Source organism: Trichechus manatus, unplaced genomic scaffold (assembly GCF_000243295.1).
Source record: "Trichechus manatus latirostris isolate Lorelei unplaced genomic scaffold, TriManLat1.0 scaffold00066, whole genome shotgun sequence".
Classification (NCBI taxonomy): domain Eukaryota; kingdom Metazoa; phylum Chordata; class Mammalia; order Sirenia; family Trichechidae; genus Trichechus; species Trichechus manatus.
The window spans coordinates 4,481,072-4,506,632 of NW_004444002.1; the positions used below are offsets into that span (position 1 = coordinate 4,481,072).

Consider the following 25,561-nt stretch of genomic DNA (forward strand, 5'->3'; position numbering starts at 1 on the left):
GGTGCAGCATTTAAGAGCTATGGCTGCTAACCAAAAAGTTAGCAGTTTAAATCCACCAGCCACTCCTTAGAAACCCTATGAAGCAGTTCTTCTCTGTCCTATAGGGTTGCCGTGAGTTGGAATCAACTCGACAGCAATGGGGATACTTATATATTATATATACTTATACACGGAGCCATTGGTGGCGCAGCGGTTAAGAGCTCAGCTGCTAACCAAAAGGTTGGCAGTTTGAATCCACCAGCTACTCCTTGGAAACCCTATGGGGCAGTTCTACTCTGTCCTATAGGGTTGCTATGAGTTGGAATCAACTTAACAGCAATGGGTTTTTATACTTACATGTTATATCAATCAATTAATTTTTAAAAATTCCCTAAGACATCTATTTAGATTCACATTGGACTGTTAAATACATATTTACCATATTAAAACCAGATTTCATCTCACCTATGGTGAAATTTCCTTCCTTATAAAATGAAACAAATTATGTTTGCTGATGGTTTTCGTTCTGAAATAACACTGAGAGTAGTCAATTAAAAAGGCTTTAAAACACACACACACACACCAAAGTGACTAGAGACTGTATCACAATGTTCTCCAAAGTATTGCTCTTCACTGCCTAAGCCCAATATATTATTATGGATATATTTTTATCCTCAATATGTAAAATATATTTTTAAGACTACAGAATTCTCCTTCATGTGAATTTAGCATATTCCACATCCATCATTTGTTGTAGGCTGAAAAGCTTGGTTGATTCCTGTTCATCTGTAGTAAACAGGATTTACAGTTTACAGATTAATTCTAAGAAGTCTTTTCCTGTCTAAAAAAGAATCTTTAAATCTGTAGCTGAAGATAGATTTTGCTAACCCCAGTGCTATTAAAGGATTAAAACATGAGGTATCGTTAGATCTAAGCACTGAATATGTACATTCTGAGCTTTTTCCCCCTTCTAGTCATTACTGAAGGGAAAAAATTATGTCTCTAAATCTCTTTTTCCATTGCAAATGTTCTAAGTGGGGAAAAGAAAAGCTACTTATAAATGTTAGGTAGATTTTAGTAGTACTACATAATAAAGAAATATAACTACCACTGGAGAACTTACATTTATGTGTTAATATTTAAAGAATATTATTCCGCAGATATGTAAATCACTGCTATCACCATTAATGAATATTTCTTCCAAATGATTCTTATTTCCCCAAGACAGACACTAGCTCTAGAAGCCTGGTAACAAGCATTGGTCATATAGATTTCATTTCTCTTTATATTCCTTGCCAGTATCTCTTTCACCAATGGCCCTGGCTCTTCTTTCATAAAAATAGCCCTATAGACTCCACTTAATAGTTACATTGGCCTAAAGCCAGGAAGGGCAGATAGCTTCATAAAGCTGCAGCCATCTGTCAGAATATGCCAAAAATCAATGAAGATAGTTGCTACTCACTCCCCTGGCCAGGCACGCCTCCTCTACACAATGCTGGGTTGTCTTTGTGAGCTGAAGTAGGTCATGTTAATCTCAACACCAAGTTCTTCCGAGTATCAAATATTATAGCAAAATCTTTAAGTAAAATTCATTTTGGTGAATAAGATCATAGTTAATCTCTATCACCATCATTTTGAAAAAAATAATTGCCATGAGAACAAGTCACGCAAAATTAATTGGGGCCTTGAGCATGCAGCCAAAATTCCAAATATGTAACAGAGTACATCAAGTAAACTTTGAGTTGGGAGTTTGAACTGGGGACAGTGAAGAGAGTAAATAAGGGAAAACAAAAACTGTTGTAATTCCACTTACAAAGTGAAGGAGAATGAAGAGGTTGAGAAGTTCAGAAAACTGTTCCAGTGCTCTTCAGGGAGTGGGCTATGTTTGACTTCCTAAGAGAAATAATAAGTACCCTTCCATTTAACCTGATGATAAAGGCAAACCAATCCACTCACACACAGAGTGCACTGATAGAATGGAAAAACCAATACAGAAAAGAAAGCAGAAAGTCATGATTCTTAGAAGCTAGAAAGAAACAAAAGCTAGTGCTAAGAGGGTGGAGAAGGGAGGAATAGGGCACAGGGGAAGAACAGAAAGAGGGGAGGAAACTAAAATGAGAGTATAAATTGCATGTGAGATCTAAAATAATCCTTGTAACAACCTTATGAGGTGAGTGCTATTTTTAAGATGAGGAAGCTAAGGTTTAGAAGGGTTCAGTTATTTGCCCAACCTCATATAGCTAGTAAGGAGCTGAATTCAACCTCTTGTACAATCCAAACTCTTAACTACTGTGTTGTATAGCTTTCATGAAGAAAGCACATCAAAGCTAAAATAAGGATTGAGATTCATCCTACAGACAGGGAAAAGAAAGACTTTCTGGAGAACAATCCCAGAATAAGAGAATCTATAAACTCTAGTATGTCCAAGGATGGGCCTCTGGATAAGAAAGGAGAGAAATTTAGACTCCTGGCCCAGATCTTAAGAATGATGGGTTTTTTTTTTGTTGTTGTTGTTGTTCTGGAATGATTATCTCTTATTAGTACTAGAAAAAATATATTTGCTCAAGGAAGAATAACGCCTAACATCACTGAAATGGATAACTGGTATGCCATGCTCTTCCCAGAATGCCCTTTCCTCCATTTTTCACTTACTGACTCAATATTTTAGCACAAAATAATTTTTAGGTCGTTTTCTCAGGGAAGTCTCCACTTTCCGTCCTCCACTTATCTCAACACTTCCTCTGCCACCACTATTCCCTTGTGGGTTTGATAAACCACCTCCAAATGTTCTTGCCTTGGGATTACTTAGCTTCAACAAAGCAGTTATCATAGTATTATTATTTATTTCACTTTGTATAGTGGTTGAATCTGAAGACCTTGGACCCACAGTCTGGGTTCAAATCCTGGATCTGCTACTTCCTACCTCTGGGATTTTACAAAGTTCCTAAACCTCTGCATGCCTCAGTTTCCTCATCTCTCAATTTAGGATCGTGACACTAATAGTACCTATTACATAAAGTTATTGTAAGAATTAAAGCAGTTGACAAGGGCTTAAAGTTTTACAAGGACTTAGAACAGTGCTTGTTGTTGTTGTTGTTAGGTGCCAGCTAGTTGATTCCGACTCATAGCGACCCTACGAACAACAGAACGAAACACTGTCCTGTCCTACGGCATCCTCACAGTCCTCACCATTGTTGCAGCCACTGTATCAATCCATCTTGTCAAAGGTCTTCCTCTTTTTCACTGATCCTCTACTCTACCAAGCATGATGGCCTTCTCCAGGGACTGGTCCCTCCTGATAGCATGTCCAAAGTACGTGAGATGAAGTCTCACCATCCTCACTTCCAAGGAGCATTCTGGCCATACTTCTTCCAAGACAGATTTGTTCATTCTTTTGGCAGTCCATGATATATTCAACATTCTTTGCCACAACCATAACTCAAAGGCATCAGATCTTCTTCAGTCTTCCTTATTCATTGTCAAGCTTTCGCATGCGTATGAGACGACTGAAAATACTATGGCTTGGGTCAGGACTATCTTAGTTCTCAAAGGGATATCTTTCCTTTTCAACACTTTAAAGAGGTCTTTTGCAGTAGATTTGCCCAATGCAATGCATCTTTTGATTTCCTGACTGCTGCTTCCATGGGTGTTGATTGTGGCTCCAAGTAAGATAAAATCCCTGACAACTTCAATCTTTTCTCCGTTAATCATGATGTTGCTTATTGGTCCATTTGTGAGGATTTTTGTTTTCTTTATGTTAAGCTGCAGTCCATACTGAAGGCTGTGGTCTTTGATCATCAGTAAGTGGTCAAGTCCTCTTCACTTTCAGCAAGCAAGGTTGTGTCATCTGCATATTGCATGCATATTGGCATGTAGGAAATGCTACATAGTTAACTATCATTATTATTACTTCTGCTAGACCAGAAGTTTCTTGAGTATAGGGACTCTTATTCCTCATAGTAGCTGCAGTGCATAATGAATACTCAATAAACGTTTGTGGAATGCCTCACCTTGCAGGACATGCTCAACAATCCGTAGTCTGGGAGGTAGATGTGAATATTGGGTGTTTTTAGAGCAGATTAAAGCTAATGTGGCTCTCTGAACTCTGGTGAGTCTGAATTCTTCTCTTTGCTGACAGGCCTATGCCAGGCTCTTATATTGAAAACAAGATTTATTGTATACTTTCTATGTGCCAGGCTTTGAGTGGACATTTTACATATATTACCTCATATAATTCTCAAAACAACCCTGCAAGGTAGCATCTCTCATTATCTCCACATAACAGATGGAGAAATTGAGACCCATTAAAGTTAAGTAGTGTCCAAGTTCACAGAGATATAAATAGTTGAGTCCAGGGCTGTTTGAGCAAATAAGCTTACACATATCACCAGCCCAACTCTCCATTTTTGGCAACTTACACACCTTTCTAGATAACATCCCCCCTCCCCACCTCCCTCCAAAAAAAAAAAAAAAAAAAGGGACAATCTAGACACTGGGAATGCTGAGAAAAGGAGGAGGCAGAAGTAGAAGGTAGAAAGGCTGATCTCTGAATAAGAGAGGACTCAGGGAAAAATGGAGCCCTGGTGGCAAAGTGGCTAACTGCTACAGCTGCTAACCAAAAGGTCGGCAGTTCAAATCCACCAGCTGCTCCTTGGAAACCCTGTGGGGGCAGTTCGACTCTCCTACAGGGTCACTATGAGTCTCTAGCAACAAGTTTGATTTTTTTGGTTTTGTCAGGGAAGAATATAATCCTGCATGTACTGGATAGTCGGGGTGTTGTTTTTATGAAAGACGGAAGGCAAGCAGCAATCCAGAAGCTGTTCTGGAAATTTACCACAGGGCAGTCTTACAAAGCCACAGAGGTATGTACCATCAAAACTTAGGGGAATGACTGTAATGGTTAAGACATGGTAGGAAAAGAGTATATTGTATTTAAAAACATGTTAAGAGGGGAAGTAGAATGATGTTGTATGCATTTATTTGGGGGGGGAGGAATCCACAAAGATAAGGGTAGATACATCTTTAATTAGATAAAGATGGAAGAAGAAAGGGACAAAAAGTAGAATTGTCTCTTGTGTTACTGCTATCATTATTCCTAACATTTATTGAGTGCTTACTCTGTGTCTCGCTGCTCTAAGCACATTGCAAGTATTAACTCATTTAATTCTCCCAACATCCTTCCGAAGTAAGTCTTACTACCATTCTTACTTTACAGATAAGAAAACTGAGGCATGGAGATGTTAAGTAATGTGCCTAAGGTCACACAGCTAATCGGTGGTAGAGCAGGGAATCTATAATAATCCAGGAGGCCAGAGTCAGGAAATGGGTGCTCCTTTCCAACACAGACCACAAAAGTGTCAAAGGAGTAAAATGTAGCAAATATGAGTGATTTCCGTTCCCCAGACACCTGCTCGACTTATTTAGCTAAAGGCAAATATATGACAAGTCCCCAATGTCCCTTGTTGACAACTACATCTCCCAAAAGGTAGAGACAATGATAAGGGGGCTTGCTTCTCTGAGTGACTGAAAAGAGAAACTGGTTGATGAGCTGAAGGTAACAGGGATCTTTACAGAAACCAACCATTTTACCTTAAAGTCCATACTACATTGTTGTTGTTAGGTACCATCGAGTCAGTTCCAGCTCGTAGCTACCCTATGTACAACAGAATGAAACCCTGCCGGATCCTGTGCCATCCTCGCAATTGTTGTTTTGCTCAAGCCCATTGTTGCAGCCACTGTGTCAATCCATCTCTTTAAAGGTCTTCATCTCTTTCGCTGACCCTCAACTTACCAAGCATGATGTCCTTCTCCAGGGACTGGTCCCTCCTGATAACATGTCCAAAGTACTTGAGAAGAAGTCTCGCCATCCTTGCTTCCAAGGGGGCATTCTGGCTGTACTTCTTCCAAGACAGATCTGTTTGTTCTTCTGGCAGTCCATGGTATATTCAGTATTCTTCACCAACACCGTAATTCAAAGGTGTCAATTCTTCTTCGGTCTTCCTTATTCATTGTCCAGCTTTCACGTACATATAAGGCGACTGAAAATACCATGTCTTGGGTCAGGCGCACCTTAGTCCTCACAGTGACATCTTTGCTTTTTAACACTTTAAAGAGGTCTTTTGCAGCAGATTTTCCCATTGCAATGCGTTGTTTGATTTCCTGACTGCTGCTTCCATGGGTGTTGATTGTGGATCCAACTAAAATGAAATCCTTGACAAGTTCAATCTTTTCTCCATTTATCATGATGTTGCTTATTGGTCCAGTTGTGAGGATTTTTGTTTTCTTTATTTTGAAGTGTAATCCATACTAAAGGTTGTGTTCTTTGCTCTTCATCAGTAAGTGCTTCAAGTCCTCTTCACTTTCAGCAAGCTAGGCTGGGTCATCTGCATAACGCAGGTTGTTAATGAGTCTTCCTCCAATCCTGACGCCCTGTTCTTCTTCAAATAGTCCAGCTTCTCAGATTATTTGCTCAGCATACTGATTGAATAGGTATGGGGAAAGGATACAACCCTGACGCACACCTTTCCTGACTTTAAACCACTCAGTATCCCCTTGTTCTGCCCAAACAACTGCCTCTTTATCTGTGTACAGGTTCCTCATGAGCACAATTAAGTGTTCCGGAATTCCCATTCTTCAAAATGTTATTCATAATTTGTTATGATCCACATTATGAAGTAATTATGAAGGAAAAATCCTAGACAAGGAAAGTAGCTCTCTAAAGTGAAGAAATAGGTGCAATTCCATGCCCTGAGATACTCTAAAATGGAGATGAATTAAGAGCGTTCGGAAGGTTTGTTATCTAATGGAACTAGTTACCTGTATTGCATACTCTCCACTCAGTTTAGATTTCTAAAGAACACATAGCAAAAGAAAGAGATGAAAAACAAGGATAAATAAATATAAAATATGTGACGAAAATAGTGCCAAGAAGGGGAACTTCTAAAGATGACAGTTTTGTTTTTTTTAAATAAGTAAGATTAGAGAAAGAATAGGATAGACCTGTAACTCATGCTATGTTATGGGATGACCAAGATCAGGGAGATCTTCTCAACTACCACCTTTTTTTGTGACCAAGAATAATCATAGCCTTAAAAGAGTAAAATAAATACCAATAATCATAAATTCAAGCCTAAAATAGGCCAAGTGTTCATAAGAAATCACTCCACTGCTCTAAATGAGTTAAAATCATATCCCGGGGTGGTGAGACGTCTTGTAGATTGGATTTCCTAGTCATAGTTGTTTAAGTTGCAGGGACTGGTGTAGGGGAAATGTGTCAGAAGACTAGAGACAGCAAATATCGGCTTTGATTTTGAAAAGACACAGGAAGCATATAGGCTCCTTAGACTAGACCAAGAACCATCATGTTGATTGAGTACAAAATTCTAGAATAGGTTATTAAAAGTTTGATGTGTGAGCCCTTAGAAAAAAAAGAAGTAACCATGAGAAGGCAGTATAAATTCTTTAAGAGCAAGCCATGTTAGACAAATCTCATTTCATTTCTATTTTTGACATGGTTATTGGATTGGCAGATCAGTACAAATGTGGGCACACTGCATCTGGATATCAGCAAGACATTTGACAAGGTCTCTCATGATAAGCCTGTGAACAAGAAGGAGAAATGTGGGTTGTATGCTAGAAAAAGAATGCTGCCTGATGGATAAATGTCAAACTGCAGGGAGGTTTCTAGTGGCATACCACAGAGCTCTGACCTTGATCTTGTCCTAGGTAACATTTTTACTAATGACATATAAAATTATGGAAAGTATATCTAACTAACCTACAGATCACAATTATGAGGGCAAAAGCAAATACTTTGTATGGCAGAATTAGAATTCATCTACATCTCCACAGGCTAACAAGATAAAATCAAATTAGGCCAAATCAAGGCTATAAACATATTTACACATGCACCTCCTCTGCCCAAACAAGCAATTAAAAAAGCTTCAGCTATATAATTATAGAATAAACGAAATGTGGCTTAGCCTCAGAACTTGTTAAAAAAACATGTAGGGGTTTAGTTACCAGTGTTCTAAATGTGAATCTGTCACAGCATGTGGCAACCAAAAAAGCTGATATTGGAGTAGACAGCATTAACGGAAATATATAGTGAGGACAAGGGAGGTGACTCATTGCTGGTTACAGCACACAATCCTGAATGAGTCAATCAAGGCGACTGTCCATTGAGAGCCCCATCTAAGGTACATCAGATCTGCTCCCAGCCCTTGCTCAAGGGACAGTCACAGGTGGATTAAAAAAAAAGAAAACAAACAAACAAACCTGTTGCTGTCAAGTTGATTTTGACTCATAGCAACCCTATAGGACAGAGTAGAACTGCCCCATGGGGTTTCCAAAGAGTGGCTGGGGGATTCGAACTGCTGACCTTTTGGTTAACAACTGAGCTCTTAACCACTATGCCACCAGGGCTCCATAGGTGGATATATGTATGTATATACATATATATAAAACCATGTGACCTTTCTCTCCCATTAGCCTCAGCAGACTGAAAGAATAACTGACCAAAGGCAGGCAGTCTGTAGGCTTGCCAAGAAACTAAAACATGGCCTGCAATAAAAAGGATAAACTGGGCTAATTAAAATCCCTCTGTTAGTTTTTTTGAACCAAGAAATACCAAGGGAATTAGGCAATGGGACATGAAGGTGAAGGGATGTATCGAGAGGTGCCAGGAGGTACACTTGGGGCCATGTGGTGCAGTGGAAACCACAGACATTGTTACAAGAAAGCAGAAACTAAGTGGTAGACAAAAGCAATATTGAGCTGAAGGAAAGAATATGCTACTGGACGAAGAAAGAGACAGAAGGAACAATATTCAGAGAACTGCTGAGTCATATTAGTGTCCTTCCTTTGGGGTTGACCAATGTTTCCCGAGTTCCCAGAGACTGAAGATACACTTCAAAGAAGTTCTCAAGTACTTGAGACAACCTGAAATGGCCCCTGCTCCTGACCAAAGAGCTTAGTAAGAACTCATACTTGCATCATCTATGGATATTATACTTCAAGAGCAGTTTGGACAAATTGGAGTGTATTCTAAAGAAAGAGAACAGGAAGGGAGATTTGAAAGCAGGTCATGTGAGGAAAACGTGAAGGAACTGGAGAAACATTTAACCCAAAGAAGAGAAGAATCAGGAAGAGTTGCCAGCAAATATCTTAAGGGCTGTCAAGAGAGCAGCGGTGGGTCAGTAGTAGAATTCTTGCCTTCCATGAGGGATACCTGGGTTTGATTCCTGGCCAATGCACCTCATGCACAGCCACCATCCATCTTTCAGTAGTGGATTGTGTGCTGCTCTGATGATGAACAGGGTTCAGTGGAGCTTCCACACTAAGACAGACTAGAAAGACAGGCTTGGCGATCTACTCCCGAAAATCAGCCAATGAAAACCTTACGAATCACAATGGACCAATCCTGTTGTGTATGGGGTTGCCATGTGTTGAGGCTGACTCAATGGCAGCTGACAACAACAACATCTGAAGGGCTGTTAGGTGTGAGACAGATTTTATTTATTCTGTGGGACCCTAGAACTCCATCTAGTACCAATGGGCAGGAGTTAAAGTATGGTACATTTTGATTCAATAACAATCTTCCAATAATTAGTTGAGGTGGAATGGAATGCCTTAGAAAAGGGTCAATTCTCTATTTTGGAGACATTTAAGCAGAGGCAGGTGGCCTCCTAGTAGGAATAATAATATCACCTTTAATTTGCATAATGCTATACAGCGTATGAGGTACTTTCTCTTACATTAGCTTGATCTTCCTAACAACCTGCTGAGGCAGGCATTTTTATATTGAGTTTTACAGATGAGGAAGCTGAGGTTCAGAGAGGTTATGTTACAAAGGACAAGAGTAAGTGCCAGCGTATCCACAGTTACCTTTTATTTGACTACTTGTGAAATAAACATTTTTAAGAATATATTTGGAAAATCCTAGTTGATCAGTCTGATAGGTCTTCTAGGTATTTTTTTTAATTCATCTTTGTGATGCTGAATATATTTTCAAATGCACTAAAAAGGTACTCTGTGCTCAGTCTCACATGAAAACTTATGTTCTCTGCGTCTTATGAAACTGAGACCAATTAATACATTCCTTGTCTAGATACAGAAGGTCCGTGGGTGCAATTTGTACAAACATGCCTAGATGTACATTTCAAATAAGAATACTTTTCTCTCTCCATTTCCCTGAGCCCATTCCCCACCCTCCTTCCAGATTTCCTGTTATTTGGGTTCTTAGAAGAAAGGACTATTTGTCAGGATTGCTAGCTAACCAATGCCCCTCCCCCCCAGTCCCCTCAGCTCTCTACAAGTGAATTAAAAGAAGAGTGAATAAATCACCACGGTTTTTGAAAACTCCTTGCTCCTCTCACTTCCCTTCCCTTCCCTCTTACGATTAAAAAAAAAAAAAAGAATGATACACAAACTCTACCATTACTACAGTTCTAGTCATAGATGCTGACTGCTATATTTTCTGTTGGGAGATCTCAGAAATATCAGTTTATGAAGCTATTTAATCTGGTAAGTGATAGATGATACAGAGATTCCTGGATTTGGGCCATAGTACTTTCAGTTTGTTGATGGTGACATATTCTCTGATGTCATGTCTGGCATTTAATTTCATATGCTGCTGAGGAAAAAAAAATACTCAGTCTTATAATGTGAGTTTATTAGTCTTCCCCTTTCAGGCCCAAGTCCCAGATATCAAAATAGAAGCTGATCAGAGTTGACACCAGAGATTTTTTATCACGTGGTATATTATGCCCATTGTTTATATGCAAATGTGTTTAGAAAACCTTTAGTGGTAGACCTAAAAAAAGACATAGAAGACAAGAGGAAGTCCTTGAATTTAAAAGCTAACAGAATGCTACGTTTCATTAGTTAATGTTTTTCTATATTAGTAGTAAGTTGTAATGTTTGATTTAAGAAAGAGTGAGTAGAAATAATGAAAAATTTCTCAGTTAATCACAGCTAGCGCCAAAGCCTATTATGATCAAGGGACCTAGACCTGTGGAGGAGCAGTCCTTAAATTACATGACGAAGATTTGAAGAGCAAATCTGGAAACCTAAATACATGAAGTAAAAGAAAAATTGAGGTGAATGCTTTTGTCCAAAAGATCAAATTTCATTTTAAAGGCAGAGTCACGTTTTTAAAATTACACATGTACTTCCAATTCATGAAAACAATTCCTCCCTTTAAGTGTTTGGAGGCAATTTACTTTTTCAAAGAATCTTATAATAAATAAAATGCAAACAATCACTGCTCCTCCAATTGTGCTTGGATTTGCCTGCGTTACTGCAGTTTCTTAAAACAAGGGGCAATTGCTTTCACTTTGAGGCTGCAATGATAGCTTAGATAAATGCTTTGTTTTATGTTTTTGTGGGTCTCTAACTGCGGGGTGTCTATGTACCTGCGGTTCTATCTTTCCACGTGCATCTGCTTTGGTGCGCGTGCCTGTTTGTGTGCCTGGATCTAGATGTGTGTGCCTGCGTGTGCATCTGTGCCTGTGGAGGGGCCTGCCCTTTTGCCCATCCATCTGGTGTTTATCTGTGTGTGCAGTTGCATGTCTCTGCAGACGTCTATGGTCAAATGAGCTTCTGCACTCAGTGGAATCATCCCCAGCCCATGCTTAAGTTTGGTGGGATCAATAATAGCTAAAGTACCTGGTCTCCAATGGTATGTTGCTATTCAAGACCCAGCTGTTATGCAGATGAACTGAATCCTGTGTACTGGTTGGGGGAGCAGGAGCAGCTGGGCTGGGCTGGCTGCGGGTAGTCATTGATCTCCTCTGAAGAGAGTCTGCTGTAGGAGGTGGCTTCCTGGCACAGGTGCAGGCATGTGGAGGCGGCGGTGGCGGCGGGAGAGGTCTGAAGGTGAACTGGTTGTGTGGGCTGCTCTGCATGTCTAGCGAGGAGAGAAGAAAAACACAAAATAGAGACTTACTCTCCCGTTTGGCAGTCAGGAAAACACAGCATGTCAGACTTACCAGGATTTAAGAATAATATAACCTGTCGGGGAGGAGGGGTTAGAGTTTTAAGTTCCGTCTATCTGTAAAAATGTCACTTAACTTACAAAAGCACGTGCGGCACGCTTATGAAATGTAAAACATTCACAGCTGCATTTACATGTAAATTCTTCAGGGCTATAGCAGCTAAAAAGTAAATGAGGCCGCCTCACACAATTTGTCATAGTTTCTGCTACTGAACAAATAAATCATCAACAAGACACTAAGTTACAGAACAGAAGTGAGCTGATTTCCATCAGTTGCAAAAATCTCACTTCGGAAAATACCAGTGAAAGGCAAATAGATTGTTGCAAGGAAAATCATTCGGCACTTCAAATAAAAACATAAGGCTACCTTCTGGCTTACCTCAGGAAAGGATGCTAGCCTGCCTACACAGAAGCAAATCCATACTTTTGAAAAACAGCTCACAAGTGTATAACTCAACTGCGTGAAACTAATCTCTCTGCCAGCCCCTTAACTCAGAGTGCTACTTGTAAAAGGTAGGCTAAAAGGAGTTTGTTCAGGTTATGACGCATATTTCCACGGCCATGCAAAGCACAGTCCCTTCCCCTCCCCCGCTTGCCACACCTTTCTAGGAGCTCTGCCATATTAGCAGCAGCTTAGGCAGTAGGGACACCCTTATTCTACCTGTTTGCAGAGGGGGCAGCCTGGGACAGCGGTCCTCAGACTTCTGTTGTTGCTCTTGTTTGGTATTTTGCCACTGTTTTCCTGGCAGGCACACATAAAGGCAGCGAGTTAGAATCTGACCCATGAAAAATACCCTAATTAAATCCCTTTGAAAAGAAATCGGTAGTGTAGCTGATAGCTACCTCTCTTCCACGGTAGGAACATAATAGATGTCAAGTGATTTCTTGTAACACCAGCACATTCTGGATAAACTTTGTAGACAGCGTGGCTTTGTCCCACCTCCCAAATGTCTGAGAGTTGAAAAGCATAAAAATGCCAGAGGCTTTCGATGCTTAACAAAGGGCTCAGCTGGTTTGTGCTGAGGCCCACTTTGCAGTGGCTGATCACAGAAAAAAAACCCATTTCTTTCAATCCTTCCACCTCAAACTTGAATTTTAAAGACATTGACATGTTTTTGATACTTTAAAATGATTTTAATATCCCAAGAGTAGGACAAATTCTGGGCTGTATTTTCTAGTATAGGTAGCCCTCCCTTCAAACAAACTTGCTGTATGAAAATCTGAATTGTACAAAAGCTAGATAGGGAGGGGAGTGGTGATCATTCACTTCAGATAAAGCATTCCTTTAGATACTCAGCTACCCTTTTATATTTAAAGGGAACTAAATTGTTTTATGAATTTTCTAAATCACACCCGTTATTCCAGGCCCACTCCAAATCCCATAGCCACTAAAAAACCATCACAAGCACTTATATCTCATTAACTTTTTTTTAAACCTCTGAGATCATACTTATAACCATAACCAGAAGCATGCTTTCCATCCTTGGGACTTAAAGAAGGGCACAATTCTAAACTCCAAAGGACCTTGCAGATCCCCTCATTTTGCAGATGAGAAAACTGACACTCAAGAAAATTACTTGTCCAGAGTCAATTGGCTGGTTTAGAAGCATAGCAAGACTAGAACCTACATCTCCTGACTCTCTGGCCAATGCCTCATTCACTGCACTGCAGGTCTCTGTAATACAAGCTATCTTTCTCCCCCTTAAGATTCAGAGACACCGAATCCTCTGCATGTCCTGAATTTGTCACTCATGACACACCACCTTTCACTGCAGTTATTCGTTTAAATGTCTGCTTCCGTCTTCTACCATATCTACTTAAATGCAGAAATCAAGGTGTGATGCAGCTCAGCATAGCGGAAAGAGCACAGAATTTTGAGGTCAGATGAACTTGGATTTGAGTTCTGCCTCTGCCACTTAGAAGCCTTAGCCCTTCATTTGTAAAACGGAGATAATAATCTTTTCTTCTAACAATCAAATGAGGTAACTCGTGTAACATGTGCCTGCACATATTAGGTCACCGACTATTTATTTATTGAACGAGTAGAAGAAATAGAAAACTTTAAGACTGGAAAGTACCATAGGGATCATCTAGTTCAGCCCTCCCCACTCCCTTCTCCATCTTCCAGATGAGGAACCCAAGGCTCAGAGAGGTGAGGTGACTTGCTCAAGGTCATCTGACTTGTAAATGAATTTGCCTGCCTATGTCTGATAATCTCCAGCCCAGTACTCTTCCTATTATACTGTTCTGGAAAATAAATATAACTCTCTAAAACTGACTTTAACACTTATTGTTCTTTTCATAAATTTGGCCCTTGAGTTTTCAGTATTACAGCATTACCTTAACATTCCATGTGTTTTGCCTTATCTCCCCAAATAGACTACATGTTTCTTAGAGCAAGGCCATGTTCTACTTCTCTTGTATGCCACATAGCACTGAGCACAGTGCTGGGTATAGAGGAAGATCCCTAAAAGCTGTTATTGATAGAAAAGTGTTTGACTAGTCCACGGGACCTGTAGAATCACCTCAATGTTTCCTTCGGCTCTCTCGTTCTTCTGATGGAGCCACTGGAAATCTATTTGATTGTTTGTTAGGTTTCCCCCTTGTGGCGGGGGGGGTCTCAGTGCAATTCCTCCCAGAGTCATGGGGAAGGACAATGACATCCTGCAGAGGGTGCTAGCCAAAATGATGCCCTTCCAAGATGTGATAACAGCAGCAGTGTCACACTCTACAGATTGGCAGTGTAAAGCCACGGGTGGGAATGATCTTAACTACTTAAGAAATGGAAGCAATGAATGGGAGTCCAGGGTTAGAAGAAGAGGAATCAATTCTAGGCCTTGGGTTCAGAACACCTCCAAATGACACTTGTGACATCGACTAGTCTAGTCTGTCAGTGTTTCTGTCAGTATAGTCATTGAAAATAAAGTTTCAATTCAGTACAGTCGTTCAAAAGAAAGAGAATGACTAATTATCATCTGGATTTACTGTCCGCTGGGTTTCCTCAAAATCTTTGCATCTCCTTTATTATAAAAATGATAAAATAATTTACTTCATTGAAAAGTACACTCCTGGTGTTATTATAACATTTCTGTTGCAGGTAGAACTGCTTTATATAATCATGTTGATTATATATGTATATATGTGTGTACATTTATATCCAAATTACTGTGTATTTTTGTTTCCACATTTCAACTATGTGGAGGGTTCCCTACTAGTTAATATTGTCTTTCAAAGCTTTCACAATATTGGATTGCTGCACTGAGTAGAATACATCTGGACCTTAAGCCCTTATGAAATGCAAATGATCTCAGCTTCATTCTTTTTTTTTTCACCTCAGGAAAAAAATGGGGAATGCACTTGTTCCCCCACAAATGAAGTAATTTAATCCTTGGGCTCCATGAAATGGGATTTCCCAACATTAAACACTAATGAAAAATACATTCGTGTTCAGTGTCAGGAGCTCTAGAACACCAGTTCCAGGGGGGTAAGAGTCACATGCACTCACTTATAAACGTATCTGGCAACCATACATTTCTGTGCCCCAGAGAGAGACACAAGGGAGAACGGCGAGTGGTGATTATGCAAATGTGGATATCCAGACGTACTTATAAAGCTTTCTGAAAGTAAGTTTTCAGATGAAAAGGTCTAATTCACATAATATACTTGGATAGGAGCCAGTTTCAGGTTTGAAGTCCTAAAATAACTTGGTAAGATAATCTTTCTGGGGAAAAATTCCTCCAAACTGTATATCCAAGGCATTTTTCAGTGTGGCAGAGCTGCTAATAGAAGTATAAGCCTTCACAAACGTTGCCTTTTATTCTCATCTCCAAAAATGAAGTGGGAGAAGAAACTTGTCATGCACATTTTTTTCTCTTTTTTTGCAAATAAAACTTATTTGGGTCATGTGTTAGAGAAACTTTTCACTGGAAATAAGAGCCTCTCTGCTCAGAAACACTGTCTAGGGGTTTATCAGGGTGTCCAAAGGGGAATTTTGCCCCTTACGTTTTATTAACACATACAGTCAATTCTGCTGCAAGGCAACGTGCATTCTTCAATATTACTACGTGATGCAAAATAGCTCATGGGAGAAAAGCTTATGGAAAAATGACATCAGGGGCACAACACTCAAAAACATTGTTAGTAACACATGAAAAATAGGAACCTTATAAAAATGGTAGCACAGTTTTACATGTTAATGCTTAAGAAATACATAAATACTACAATAAATATGACACTTAACCTTGACAAAGACCTGAAGTTTGCTTGTGAAAGTGGGTGTTGGAATGACTGCAGCTTGTCAGTTATTGTGGAAGGAGGGTTATCTGAATGGACAGAAAGTTGTAACACCACGTAGTGTGGATGTTTCAGGTGTGTGCACGTGTGCTGTTTTGTGTACTCTTACATGGCTGAGGTCAGCTGGGGGCAGTTTTCTGTGTTCACCTCGGGTTTCTCACAGACGGCATTGTGTATCAGCAAACGCAAAATTCTTGTTACGTTCAAATTTTTCTGGAGTAGACCGAAATTAACATTTCCAAAACAAATGTTGTAGCAGAGCTGACAGTATTACAATTTCCCAAAGATGTTAAACAAGAAATATTATCATTATTACAGCTGTGCTAAATTGATAATTTTCCTTGAAAAGAATGACCAAAGTACTTTTGGCCTAGGTTTTTCCAGATTATTCTTTTCTTTAGTGACACTGTAACAACCCACTCCCACACCTCAATGTCTTTTTTTTTTTTTACAAAATTACTATTCAGTGTATGTTGTCAAAAGGGTAATATATATTCCTATAGCTCTAGAGTAAGGTCACTGCGAATCACAAAGCCTGTCTGTATTTGTTGGCCTAAGTTTGTGTTTCATTACCCCATTGGCCAAGAAAGAATGTATTTTCACAATGTTTTATCTGCAACTCTTGGAATCCAAAAATCTCTGAAAACTGAGTTTTCTGCTAATTCCTTTGGTGGCAAAACCTGACCTGAACTGATTATGAGGCTATTTAAGCTCTTTATTTATCCCACACAGTGAATTTTCACACATTTTCCTGCAGAAAGATGAATGTATTTTATAAAGGGGTGCTAGCTCACACCCTGTATGCATGACAATATCTCTGTAAAACCTGAATAAAAAATTAAATTCTCAAACAAGTGGACCCCAATGGTTTTGGATAATGGATTGTGGGCCTGTATCAGTATTTAACCACTTCCCTGAAGTCTTGTGAGGCAATATTAATTAATGCTTATTAAGATCTTGGTAATGTACCAAGGGTTATTGCCATAACTACTTATGTCAGGTCCCTAAGGGCCAATTATAAGTCTTTGGTTCCTTGTGTTGCTTTTTCTGAGCTGTTCTCCACTCCTAGGCAGGAGACGGGATAAAAGGAAACAAGCTTAGAAGAAAGAGGAGAAGTTTATTATTAATATTTACTGTTTTACTAATTCTAAGTATATATTACTACCTTACAGCACTTTACTTGTCACATATTACTACTTTACAGTACTTTACTTGTCAAAAGAAGCTTTCACAACCTGTGAGGAGGTAGTTTATAAATTCCTATGTTATGGCTAGTATCCATTAACTTGATAGTGCTCAATGATCATCAAATTAGTTCTAAGTGTGTCTGGCTGTGGAGCACTTCGGTTTTCAACCTTATAATCGTTATTAGAGGCTCAAAGAACAAGAAGAGAAGAAAATTGGTTTTCAGAAGAAAATAAACAAGTATAGCTTATCACTTTTCTGGCTCACATAATATTACTTTAATATTAATATACCCATAGCCCTTAATAAAGGTAGGTTCATTAGTTAAATAAACCATTAGATTGAGAACAGAAATACAAAATCTTTTAAATAGCTCATGTCTGATACATATTTGTGTGTATGTATGGGCACGTGTATGAGCAAGACATAGACAATAATAGAAAGATAGGCCAAAGCAGAGAGAGAGAGGAGAAGTTGAAATGAAAACAAATGACTACAAGAGAGGAGTCACAGAGCTCTGGGGAAAGGCTAGCAATAAATTGTAATGTTTTCTAGTTAAACTGGTTTGTTTCAATCTGGTTCTAGATAACTGCACTCTATGTGTCTCCAAGCAGCCTTGTGATACCATGTACTTACTATGTTTGAGATTGTAAAGTATATTCCTTTGAGGGCTTTGAATGGTCCTCTCACTAAGCCAGTACAAATAAGGCAGTATGCTCGATTAATTTTTGTCAGCTAGGTTGATCTTTGTTACAACCACTACAAATAAAGGTCAACACTGAAGCACCTACAATCCTTTGACATGTTTGTGATGAAACTTAGATTTGTTCGGTCTTTCCATAAGCCGGTACTTATCGTCAAAGGATGTGCTGGTCTACCTCCAGGCAGTCTACATTTTCTATTTTCCAGGTTTCATTAATCTCTTTTCTTTTTCTCCAGTGTGTTGCACAAGGATAACAATGAGTCAAATATTCACTAGGCAGCCCCCCTTCGACCCATTTCCTCCTGTCTCTCTTATAGAGGGAGTCCAAATGCGCAGTGCATTATGTTGGCTTTACATAGGGCAATTAGACGATCTTAGGCATACTAGTCAATATTCCTGCCAATAACTGGCTGGTTTGTTAACTCAATCAACTCTCTGACCTAGACAAAGACCAACAAACCAGGACTTTACAACCAAGAATAAAAGAGACAACTGTGGCTACATGCTATTTCGCTTAAATTATTCAAATAAGTGTTAAAACTACCTAATTTTCTTGGTTGTGAAAACATGTGACTTTGCTGATATTTCCATTGCAGTTTGACAATGTTAAAAGTAAAAGGAAAATTTGTCACCTGTCCATTTTTTTAAGTAGAATGGCAAAGAGCCCTACTTTATGCTACGATGTGGAATTTTAAATGCCAAATTTTAAATATTAGTATATGCTCTTAATTAAAATTACAATTAGTGGTTGGTCAAAGCCTTTTTCACTATGGTCTTGAAGGAAACTCTATTATCCATTATGCACCATGAAACATGAAACAGATAATTGCCCTGTTTTATCTTGTGCTGACAATGATGCTGTGGCTTCCATTATTAGCCAGTGAAGTATATCAAAAAGAAAATATAAAAAAGTAATGATCCTTAAAAGTTTAATACTTCGTTTATACTCAAACCAAAGTTGTATGTAGGAATTTTAATTATTTTCAATCCCCAAGTTCATTATTTATTTGCAAGTAGGTAATAGAGGGTTATGAATTAATTGACAATGAATCATTTAATAAATTAGCTAATGACAGATATTCTGGAATTTCACAAAGTTTTCATTTTCAGGGCTTCATTTGTATTAGACTATTACAAATGGTCACCCTATATTCATTCAAAAAGCAATGGAGGGAAATCATTCTAATGTTATTTATGAAAATGGAACTCTGAATGTTTGAAGCACAAATCAAGAAACCATTATGACTGTGTCTCAAGTTCTAAGAAAAATATTTTTCAAACTACCATATGTTAAATAATGAGGACAAGCTCTATTAAGAGTAAGAGAAAACAAAAATCAAAAGACAAAAAATTCTAGAGATGCAAACAAAGCATGCAGAACTAGGGGAGGCTGGGGAAGATTTTACCCTCCCATCACTACCACTTTTACTTTCAAATAAAGACTGAATGAAGAGTAATGGTTATTAACACCACCATATAACCATTATTGTCTGGTATTTGGTGAGAAAGATCCCAGGTATCCTGCAGTTTCTATCCCCCAAGACAACTTTAGGAACAAAGGGGACCTCTGCACACCTAGTGGAGTGGAGGGGGAGAGGAGTTCTGGCATTTGTACTTGGGGGTTGAACATGTACTTAGGCCTCAGCTGGGACAATGGGAAGAGACAGCATCTGCACAGTACTATTCACAAGACCCAGAGGACTCTCAAATTTCACCCATGTTTTGGCCCATTACCTTAGTTCAGCAGTTCTCAGCTACAGGGCAAAGCACACCAATGTTTTGCGATTACTGGTTACTACAATAAAGGACTAAAGTTCACATATGATTTACTTTAAAAATGATAGATGAGAGTGGACTCAAGGCAACGCCTCTAATAGTGTCACTCTCACGGAGTTGCATTCAGATGTGCTTTCCGGGATGAGGGAGAAAGGGGTGGAGTTACAACTAGTGTTGGGAATTAAGTAAAATCGCTAACCCTATAAACTATTTAAATAGCTGATTTCCGTATCCACAGCTTGTAAAATGCTTCTATGCGTACCATGGAGTGACAAAGGGGTGCTTATTCTCCCCCCACACAAAAAAAATTGAGAGGGCAATAGTAAAGAATCATGGACTGCCTCCATTTCAACTAAGTCTTAATGATTCCCCAAACAAAATGTAACAGTCTGGATGAACATCACCCAGAATACAAAAAAGATATCTGATAAATTCTTTTGTAATGATGTCTTTCCACAGGTAGCCTCAAACTACGTATAGATTGCGCTTGAGACTTCATTAACTGGAAGATGGCTAATGAAGTCATGAGAAGGCAGCCCAATTAGGAAATACACTGATATACTGACATAGATATGTCTGCTAGTGGATCAAGTGAAATGTCCATCAAAATAAGCAAATTAGTGGAATCTACTAATATAATATTAGAATGGACTGAACAACTGGTGAAGTCAGTCAGGTTCCCCCACTGAGGTTTAATGTGTAGATGCCTTAGGAAAACTAAAAAATTAGCTCATCTCCAGGGAAAGAAAGTCTGCCTGCATAAACAGAAGAAAAAAAATGATACCATGTTTTGAGGTAACTATGAATATATGAGACTGCAGTAATAAATGTAGAAACGAAGAAACTATTTCATAGATAGTGATTGATAAAGGTTTCCTTTAGTAAAGTATCTTAAGCAAATTAACTCTGAATTAAGGTCATTTAAATAAGCCTTTTCAAAAGGTACTAAGGGGAAATATTATCAGGAGAGCTCAATCCCTAGAGAAGGACATCATGCTTGGTAAAGTGGAGGGTCAGTGAAAAAGAGGAAGATCCTCAACAAAATGGATTGACACAGAGGCTGCAACAATGGGCTCAAGGATAACAACAATTGTGAGGATGGCACAGGACCGGGTAGTGTTTCGTTCTGTTGTAAATAGGGTCGCTATGAGTCAGAACCGACTCAACGGCGCCTAACAGCAACAACAAGGTGAGATGCTGAGAGGAATAGAAGATTAAACACACAATGCTTATGTGAAGCAGTTTCTCAGAGAAACTTCTTGCATTTCCTGAAATCAGAAGGTTTCTGTCAATGAGTATATGAAGCTCCTTCCTGTGTATTAATACTGAGGGTCTACACTAGGCCAAACCACAGAGTGCGATCTGGGTTCGAAACCTGGAGTTAATTCAAGGTTGCTTTTTTTTTGGTTTCCTCCAACACTGCAGATAAGCACTGCCAAAATATATATAAAATTAGGACCTAGGTACATATCCTTGGGTCCATGTTGCGTGCCTTTTACTTCACAAGGGCAAGCCCTGATTTGGTGGTCTTGGTAGCCCACACAGAGTGAGAGAACACAGTACTATAGAGCCCTGGTGGCGTAGTAGTTAAGAGTGGTGGCTGCTAGCCAGAAGGTGGGCAGTTCGAATCCACCAGCTGCTCCTTGGAAACCCTATGGGGCAGTTCTACTCTGTCCTGTAGGGTTGCTATGAATTGGAATCAACGCAACGGCAGTGAGTTTGTGGGATTTCTGTCTTTTATACTCTCAGCCTCATCAGCATTTGGAAATAGTTTATGTAAGGCATTAATTCTGTTATTCAGAAAGCCATGACACACAGGCTTAATGTCCAGCTCTCTGATCTTCAATTTTTGCTATGCTAGCATTTGGACAATTTCCTCTTCTCTGTACTTCCGATACAGGGCCTCGGTGTTTTCCATTTATTCCCACTTAGGGGATTTCTATGGGCATGTCTGGCCATAGCTTACTACAGGGCTTTCTAGAAGTCATCATAAAATGTCTGTTACAGGTCTGTGTTTACAGATATTCAGGATGGAAGGTCAAGTGTCACCCACTACTGAACTACACTTTTCTTGAAAGCAGGACTCATTCCTTACTAATATGTTATTACTATTTATAACTTTCTAAAGAAATGACAGGAAGCCAAAGAAAAGAAAGCATTGATCTAATCAGTTAGGTAATACCTTGTATTCAGAAATAGAAGACAAAGACGGGTCTCCGTTTCATTTGCTTATTTTCGATAAGGTGAATCAAGTATAAAGTGCTTTCTGTACCGCCAATATACTTAGTTACAGATCTCATCTGCACATAACTTGTTTGACTTAGTAAGTACACCATGACATCTCCAAATGACGCAGTGGTTAAGTTACAGACATCAAACATTAGACCAATCTGGGCTTCAAGCCCAGCTCTGCCATTTACTATCAGTTTGATATTGAGCAATCAAATCTTTCAAAGTCTCCATTTCCTCATCTGTAAAATAGCAATAGCAATAAACACCCTTTAATGTTTTGTGAGAACTAAACGAGGTCATGTGTATAAAACATTTGTAGAGTGCCTGGCACATAGTGAATGACCACTTCTTGAACACAACAAAATCCATAAAATTCCAGTACCATCTAGTAAGCAACTAAGAGAAAACCTCTCTTTTCAGATATTTGATTATTAAACACTTCTCCATTATAGTTAAAAAAACACTTTACAATTTTTACATATTTCTTATTTTTCTTCACAACGGTTCTAAGAAGCTATTATTGAAGTCATGAGTCAAAACAAGAACAGTTGGCTCCAATCCTTTGCTCTTCCTCCAAGCCACTCCAAGAACTCTCTATTGATTAGCTTTCTTATTAAGCTTTCAGTCCTTTCTACTCCAGATAACAGACTCTATTTCATGATCTTTATTTAAGTGCTCTGAATGTATTCACTTGTATTTTCCCCTATTCTAAATGATTTGGGGGTATACATGCATTTCTAAAGTACCTAGTGCAATGATACCTTGGGACTTAGACATTAGAGCAAAGGATGTGAATAAAAAACAATTTTCATGAATACGACATCAGTGCTTTGTATAGGAAGGACCTTTCATCTGCAACTCTCAAAGACCTTCACAAATATTATCTGATGCTTTATTCACTGGGCCAAGCTGCAAGCAAAACTGTCTTTCAAATAATTTCCTCAAAGTACATAAAACTCCACAAGGGAAGGAGCTGTGGATAACTGGTTAAAGGGTCAGGAATGTTCAGAGAAGTTTTACATAGTGTATACCAAAATACCACTGAACAAACTATGACTACTACTCAGAAGTGTGGTGTTCCTTGGGTAGAGCTTTTGTAGTTAGTAAATACACCAACCAAACCGGCTGCCCTTGAGTCAGTTCTGACTCGTGGCGACCCCATGTGTGTTAGAGTAGAACTATGCTCCATAGGGTTTCCAATGGCTGATTTTTCCAAAGTAGCTTTCCAGGCTTTTTTTCTGAGGTGCTTCTGAGTGGACTCGAACTGCCAATCTCTCAGTTAGCAGCCAGGCATGTTAACCATTTGCACCACCCAGGGACTAAGTAAATACACAGGAACTTTATAATATTGGCGTTAAAACTATACCAACATCTACTTTAAAAGCTAATGATATTTGATTAATTTTGTAAGGGTACATCAATCTAATATGGTAGATGACTTGCCTCACAGTATATCCAAATATATTTATTAAAGCATTGTAGATTAATTGTAGTTGTTATGGATTGAATCGTGTCTCCCCAAAAGTTATGTTGAAGTCCTAACTCCTATAACCTGTAAATAAGGCTCTGTTTGGAAATAGGAGCTTTCTTTTGTTATGTTAATGAGGTCATAAAAGAGTAGGATGGATCCTAAACCTAATCCCTTCTGAATAATGTCTTATAAAAAGAGCAGAATAGACACAGACACATACAGGGGTGTATAGACACCATATGAACTATATCTCTAAGTATCCAAGGAACGTCAAGAAACTGTCTGGGCTACACAAAAGGAAAGAGACAAGGATTCTCCCCTAGAGCTCATAGAGAGAGAGAGAGAGAGAGGGAGACAGTGCCCAGCCCAGCTGACACCCTGAAATTCTGTTACTATAGCCATGAAACACCACACTTCTAAGCAGTAGTCATAGTTTGTCAAGTGGTATTTTGGTATATACTACTTAAAACTTTTCTGAACATTCCAGACACTTTAACCAGCTATCTACAGCTCCTTCCTTCATGGGTTGCTTTCAGACTCCTAGTCTCCAAAACTATGAGAAAATAAATCCCTGTTCTTTAAAGCCACTGACTTGTGGTTTTTTTTTTTGTTTGTTTCTTTGTTATAGCAGCACTAGGTAACTAATACAATAGGCTATATTACAGCTGAACAGCGTGGGCATCAGACTAGGATTGTATGTCAAGTACTTAGCATAGTGCCCGGTTGTTATTGTTGTTGTTGTAAGGTACAGTCGATTTGGTTCCAACTCAGAGTGACCCTATGCACAACAGAACAAAACACCGCCCGGTCCTGCACCATCCTCACAATGGTTGCTATGTTTGAGCCCATTGTTGCAGCCACTGTGTGCCTGGTATGTGTTACAAACTCAGTTAAGGTTATTTAGCAATATAACTATTATTGTAATTGTTACCACTATGAATTTAGATTAGGAAAACTATTTTCTTCCAAAGAATTCAGCAAAAACTGACATTCACATTTGTTGCTGCTGCTGCTGCTGCTACTACTACTTCTTTTTCTATCGCTTGTTAAGATATGTTATCTGTAAAGTAAGAAGAAAAAAAGAAAAAAACCAAAAAACTTCAAGATGGGGAGAAGCAAGGCTACCTGAAGGTTGAGACTTCTTCCCACCTTCCAGCTGGAATTATTACACAGTGTCTTGCAGTCATAGAGACTATATGGCTGTGTATATTCCATTAAAGCACATAGTTAATTTTTTTTTCACTGAAACAAATTAGGGACTTTTCATAAACCCATTGCCATCAAGTTGATTCTGACTCATGGCGACCACATGTGTTACAGAGTAGAATTGCTCCATAGATTTATCTTGGCTGTAATCTTTATGGATGCAGATTGCCAGCCCTTTCTTCTGTGGCTCTGCTGAATAGGTTTGAACCACCAACCTTTATTTATTTATTTATTTAATTGTTGTAGTTTAAATGAAGTTTACTTTTCAAGTTAGTCTCCCATACAAAAATTTATACATCCATTGTTATGTGACGCTAATTGCTCTCCCCATACTGTGACAGCACACTCCTCCTTTCCACCCCTGATTCCCCATGTCCATTCAACCAGCTCCTGACCCTCTCTGCCTTCCCATCTCACCTCTGGACAGAAGCTGCCGGTCTAGTCTCATGTATCTACTTGAGCGAAGAGGCACACTCCTCATGAGTATCACTTTATGTCCCACAGTCCACTCTAATCTTTTTCTGAAGAGATGGCCTCGGAAATTGTTTTAGGTTTGGGCTAACGGAGAGTCTGAGGGCCATGTCTTCCAGGGTCCCTCCAGTCTCAGTCAGACCATTAAGTCTGGTCTTCTTACTAGAATTGGAGTTCTGCACCCCACCTTTCTCCTGCTCCATCCGGGACTCTCTGTTGTGTTCCCTGTCAGGGCGGTCATTGGTGGTAG

General features: G+C 39.1%; 1 protein-coding gene across 3 annotated transcripts in view; it reads right to left on the reverse strand.

The window, feature by feature from the left end:
- The window catches only part of TENM1 (teneurin transmembrane protein 1), a 609,234-nt gene that overhangs the window by 349,054 nt on the left and 234,619 nt on the right, over positions 1-25,561 (reverse strand). For all 3 annotated transcript variants that reach the window (XM_004379594.2, XM_012556473.2, XM_004379593.2), the window contains exon 4: positions 11,647-11,887. In XM_004379594.2, the coding sequence (XP_004379651.1) occupies positions 11,647-11,887 (241 nt within the window). The remainder of the gene's footprint in view (positions 1-11,646; positions 11,888-25,561) is intronic.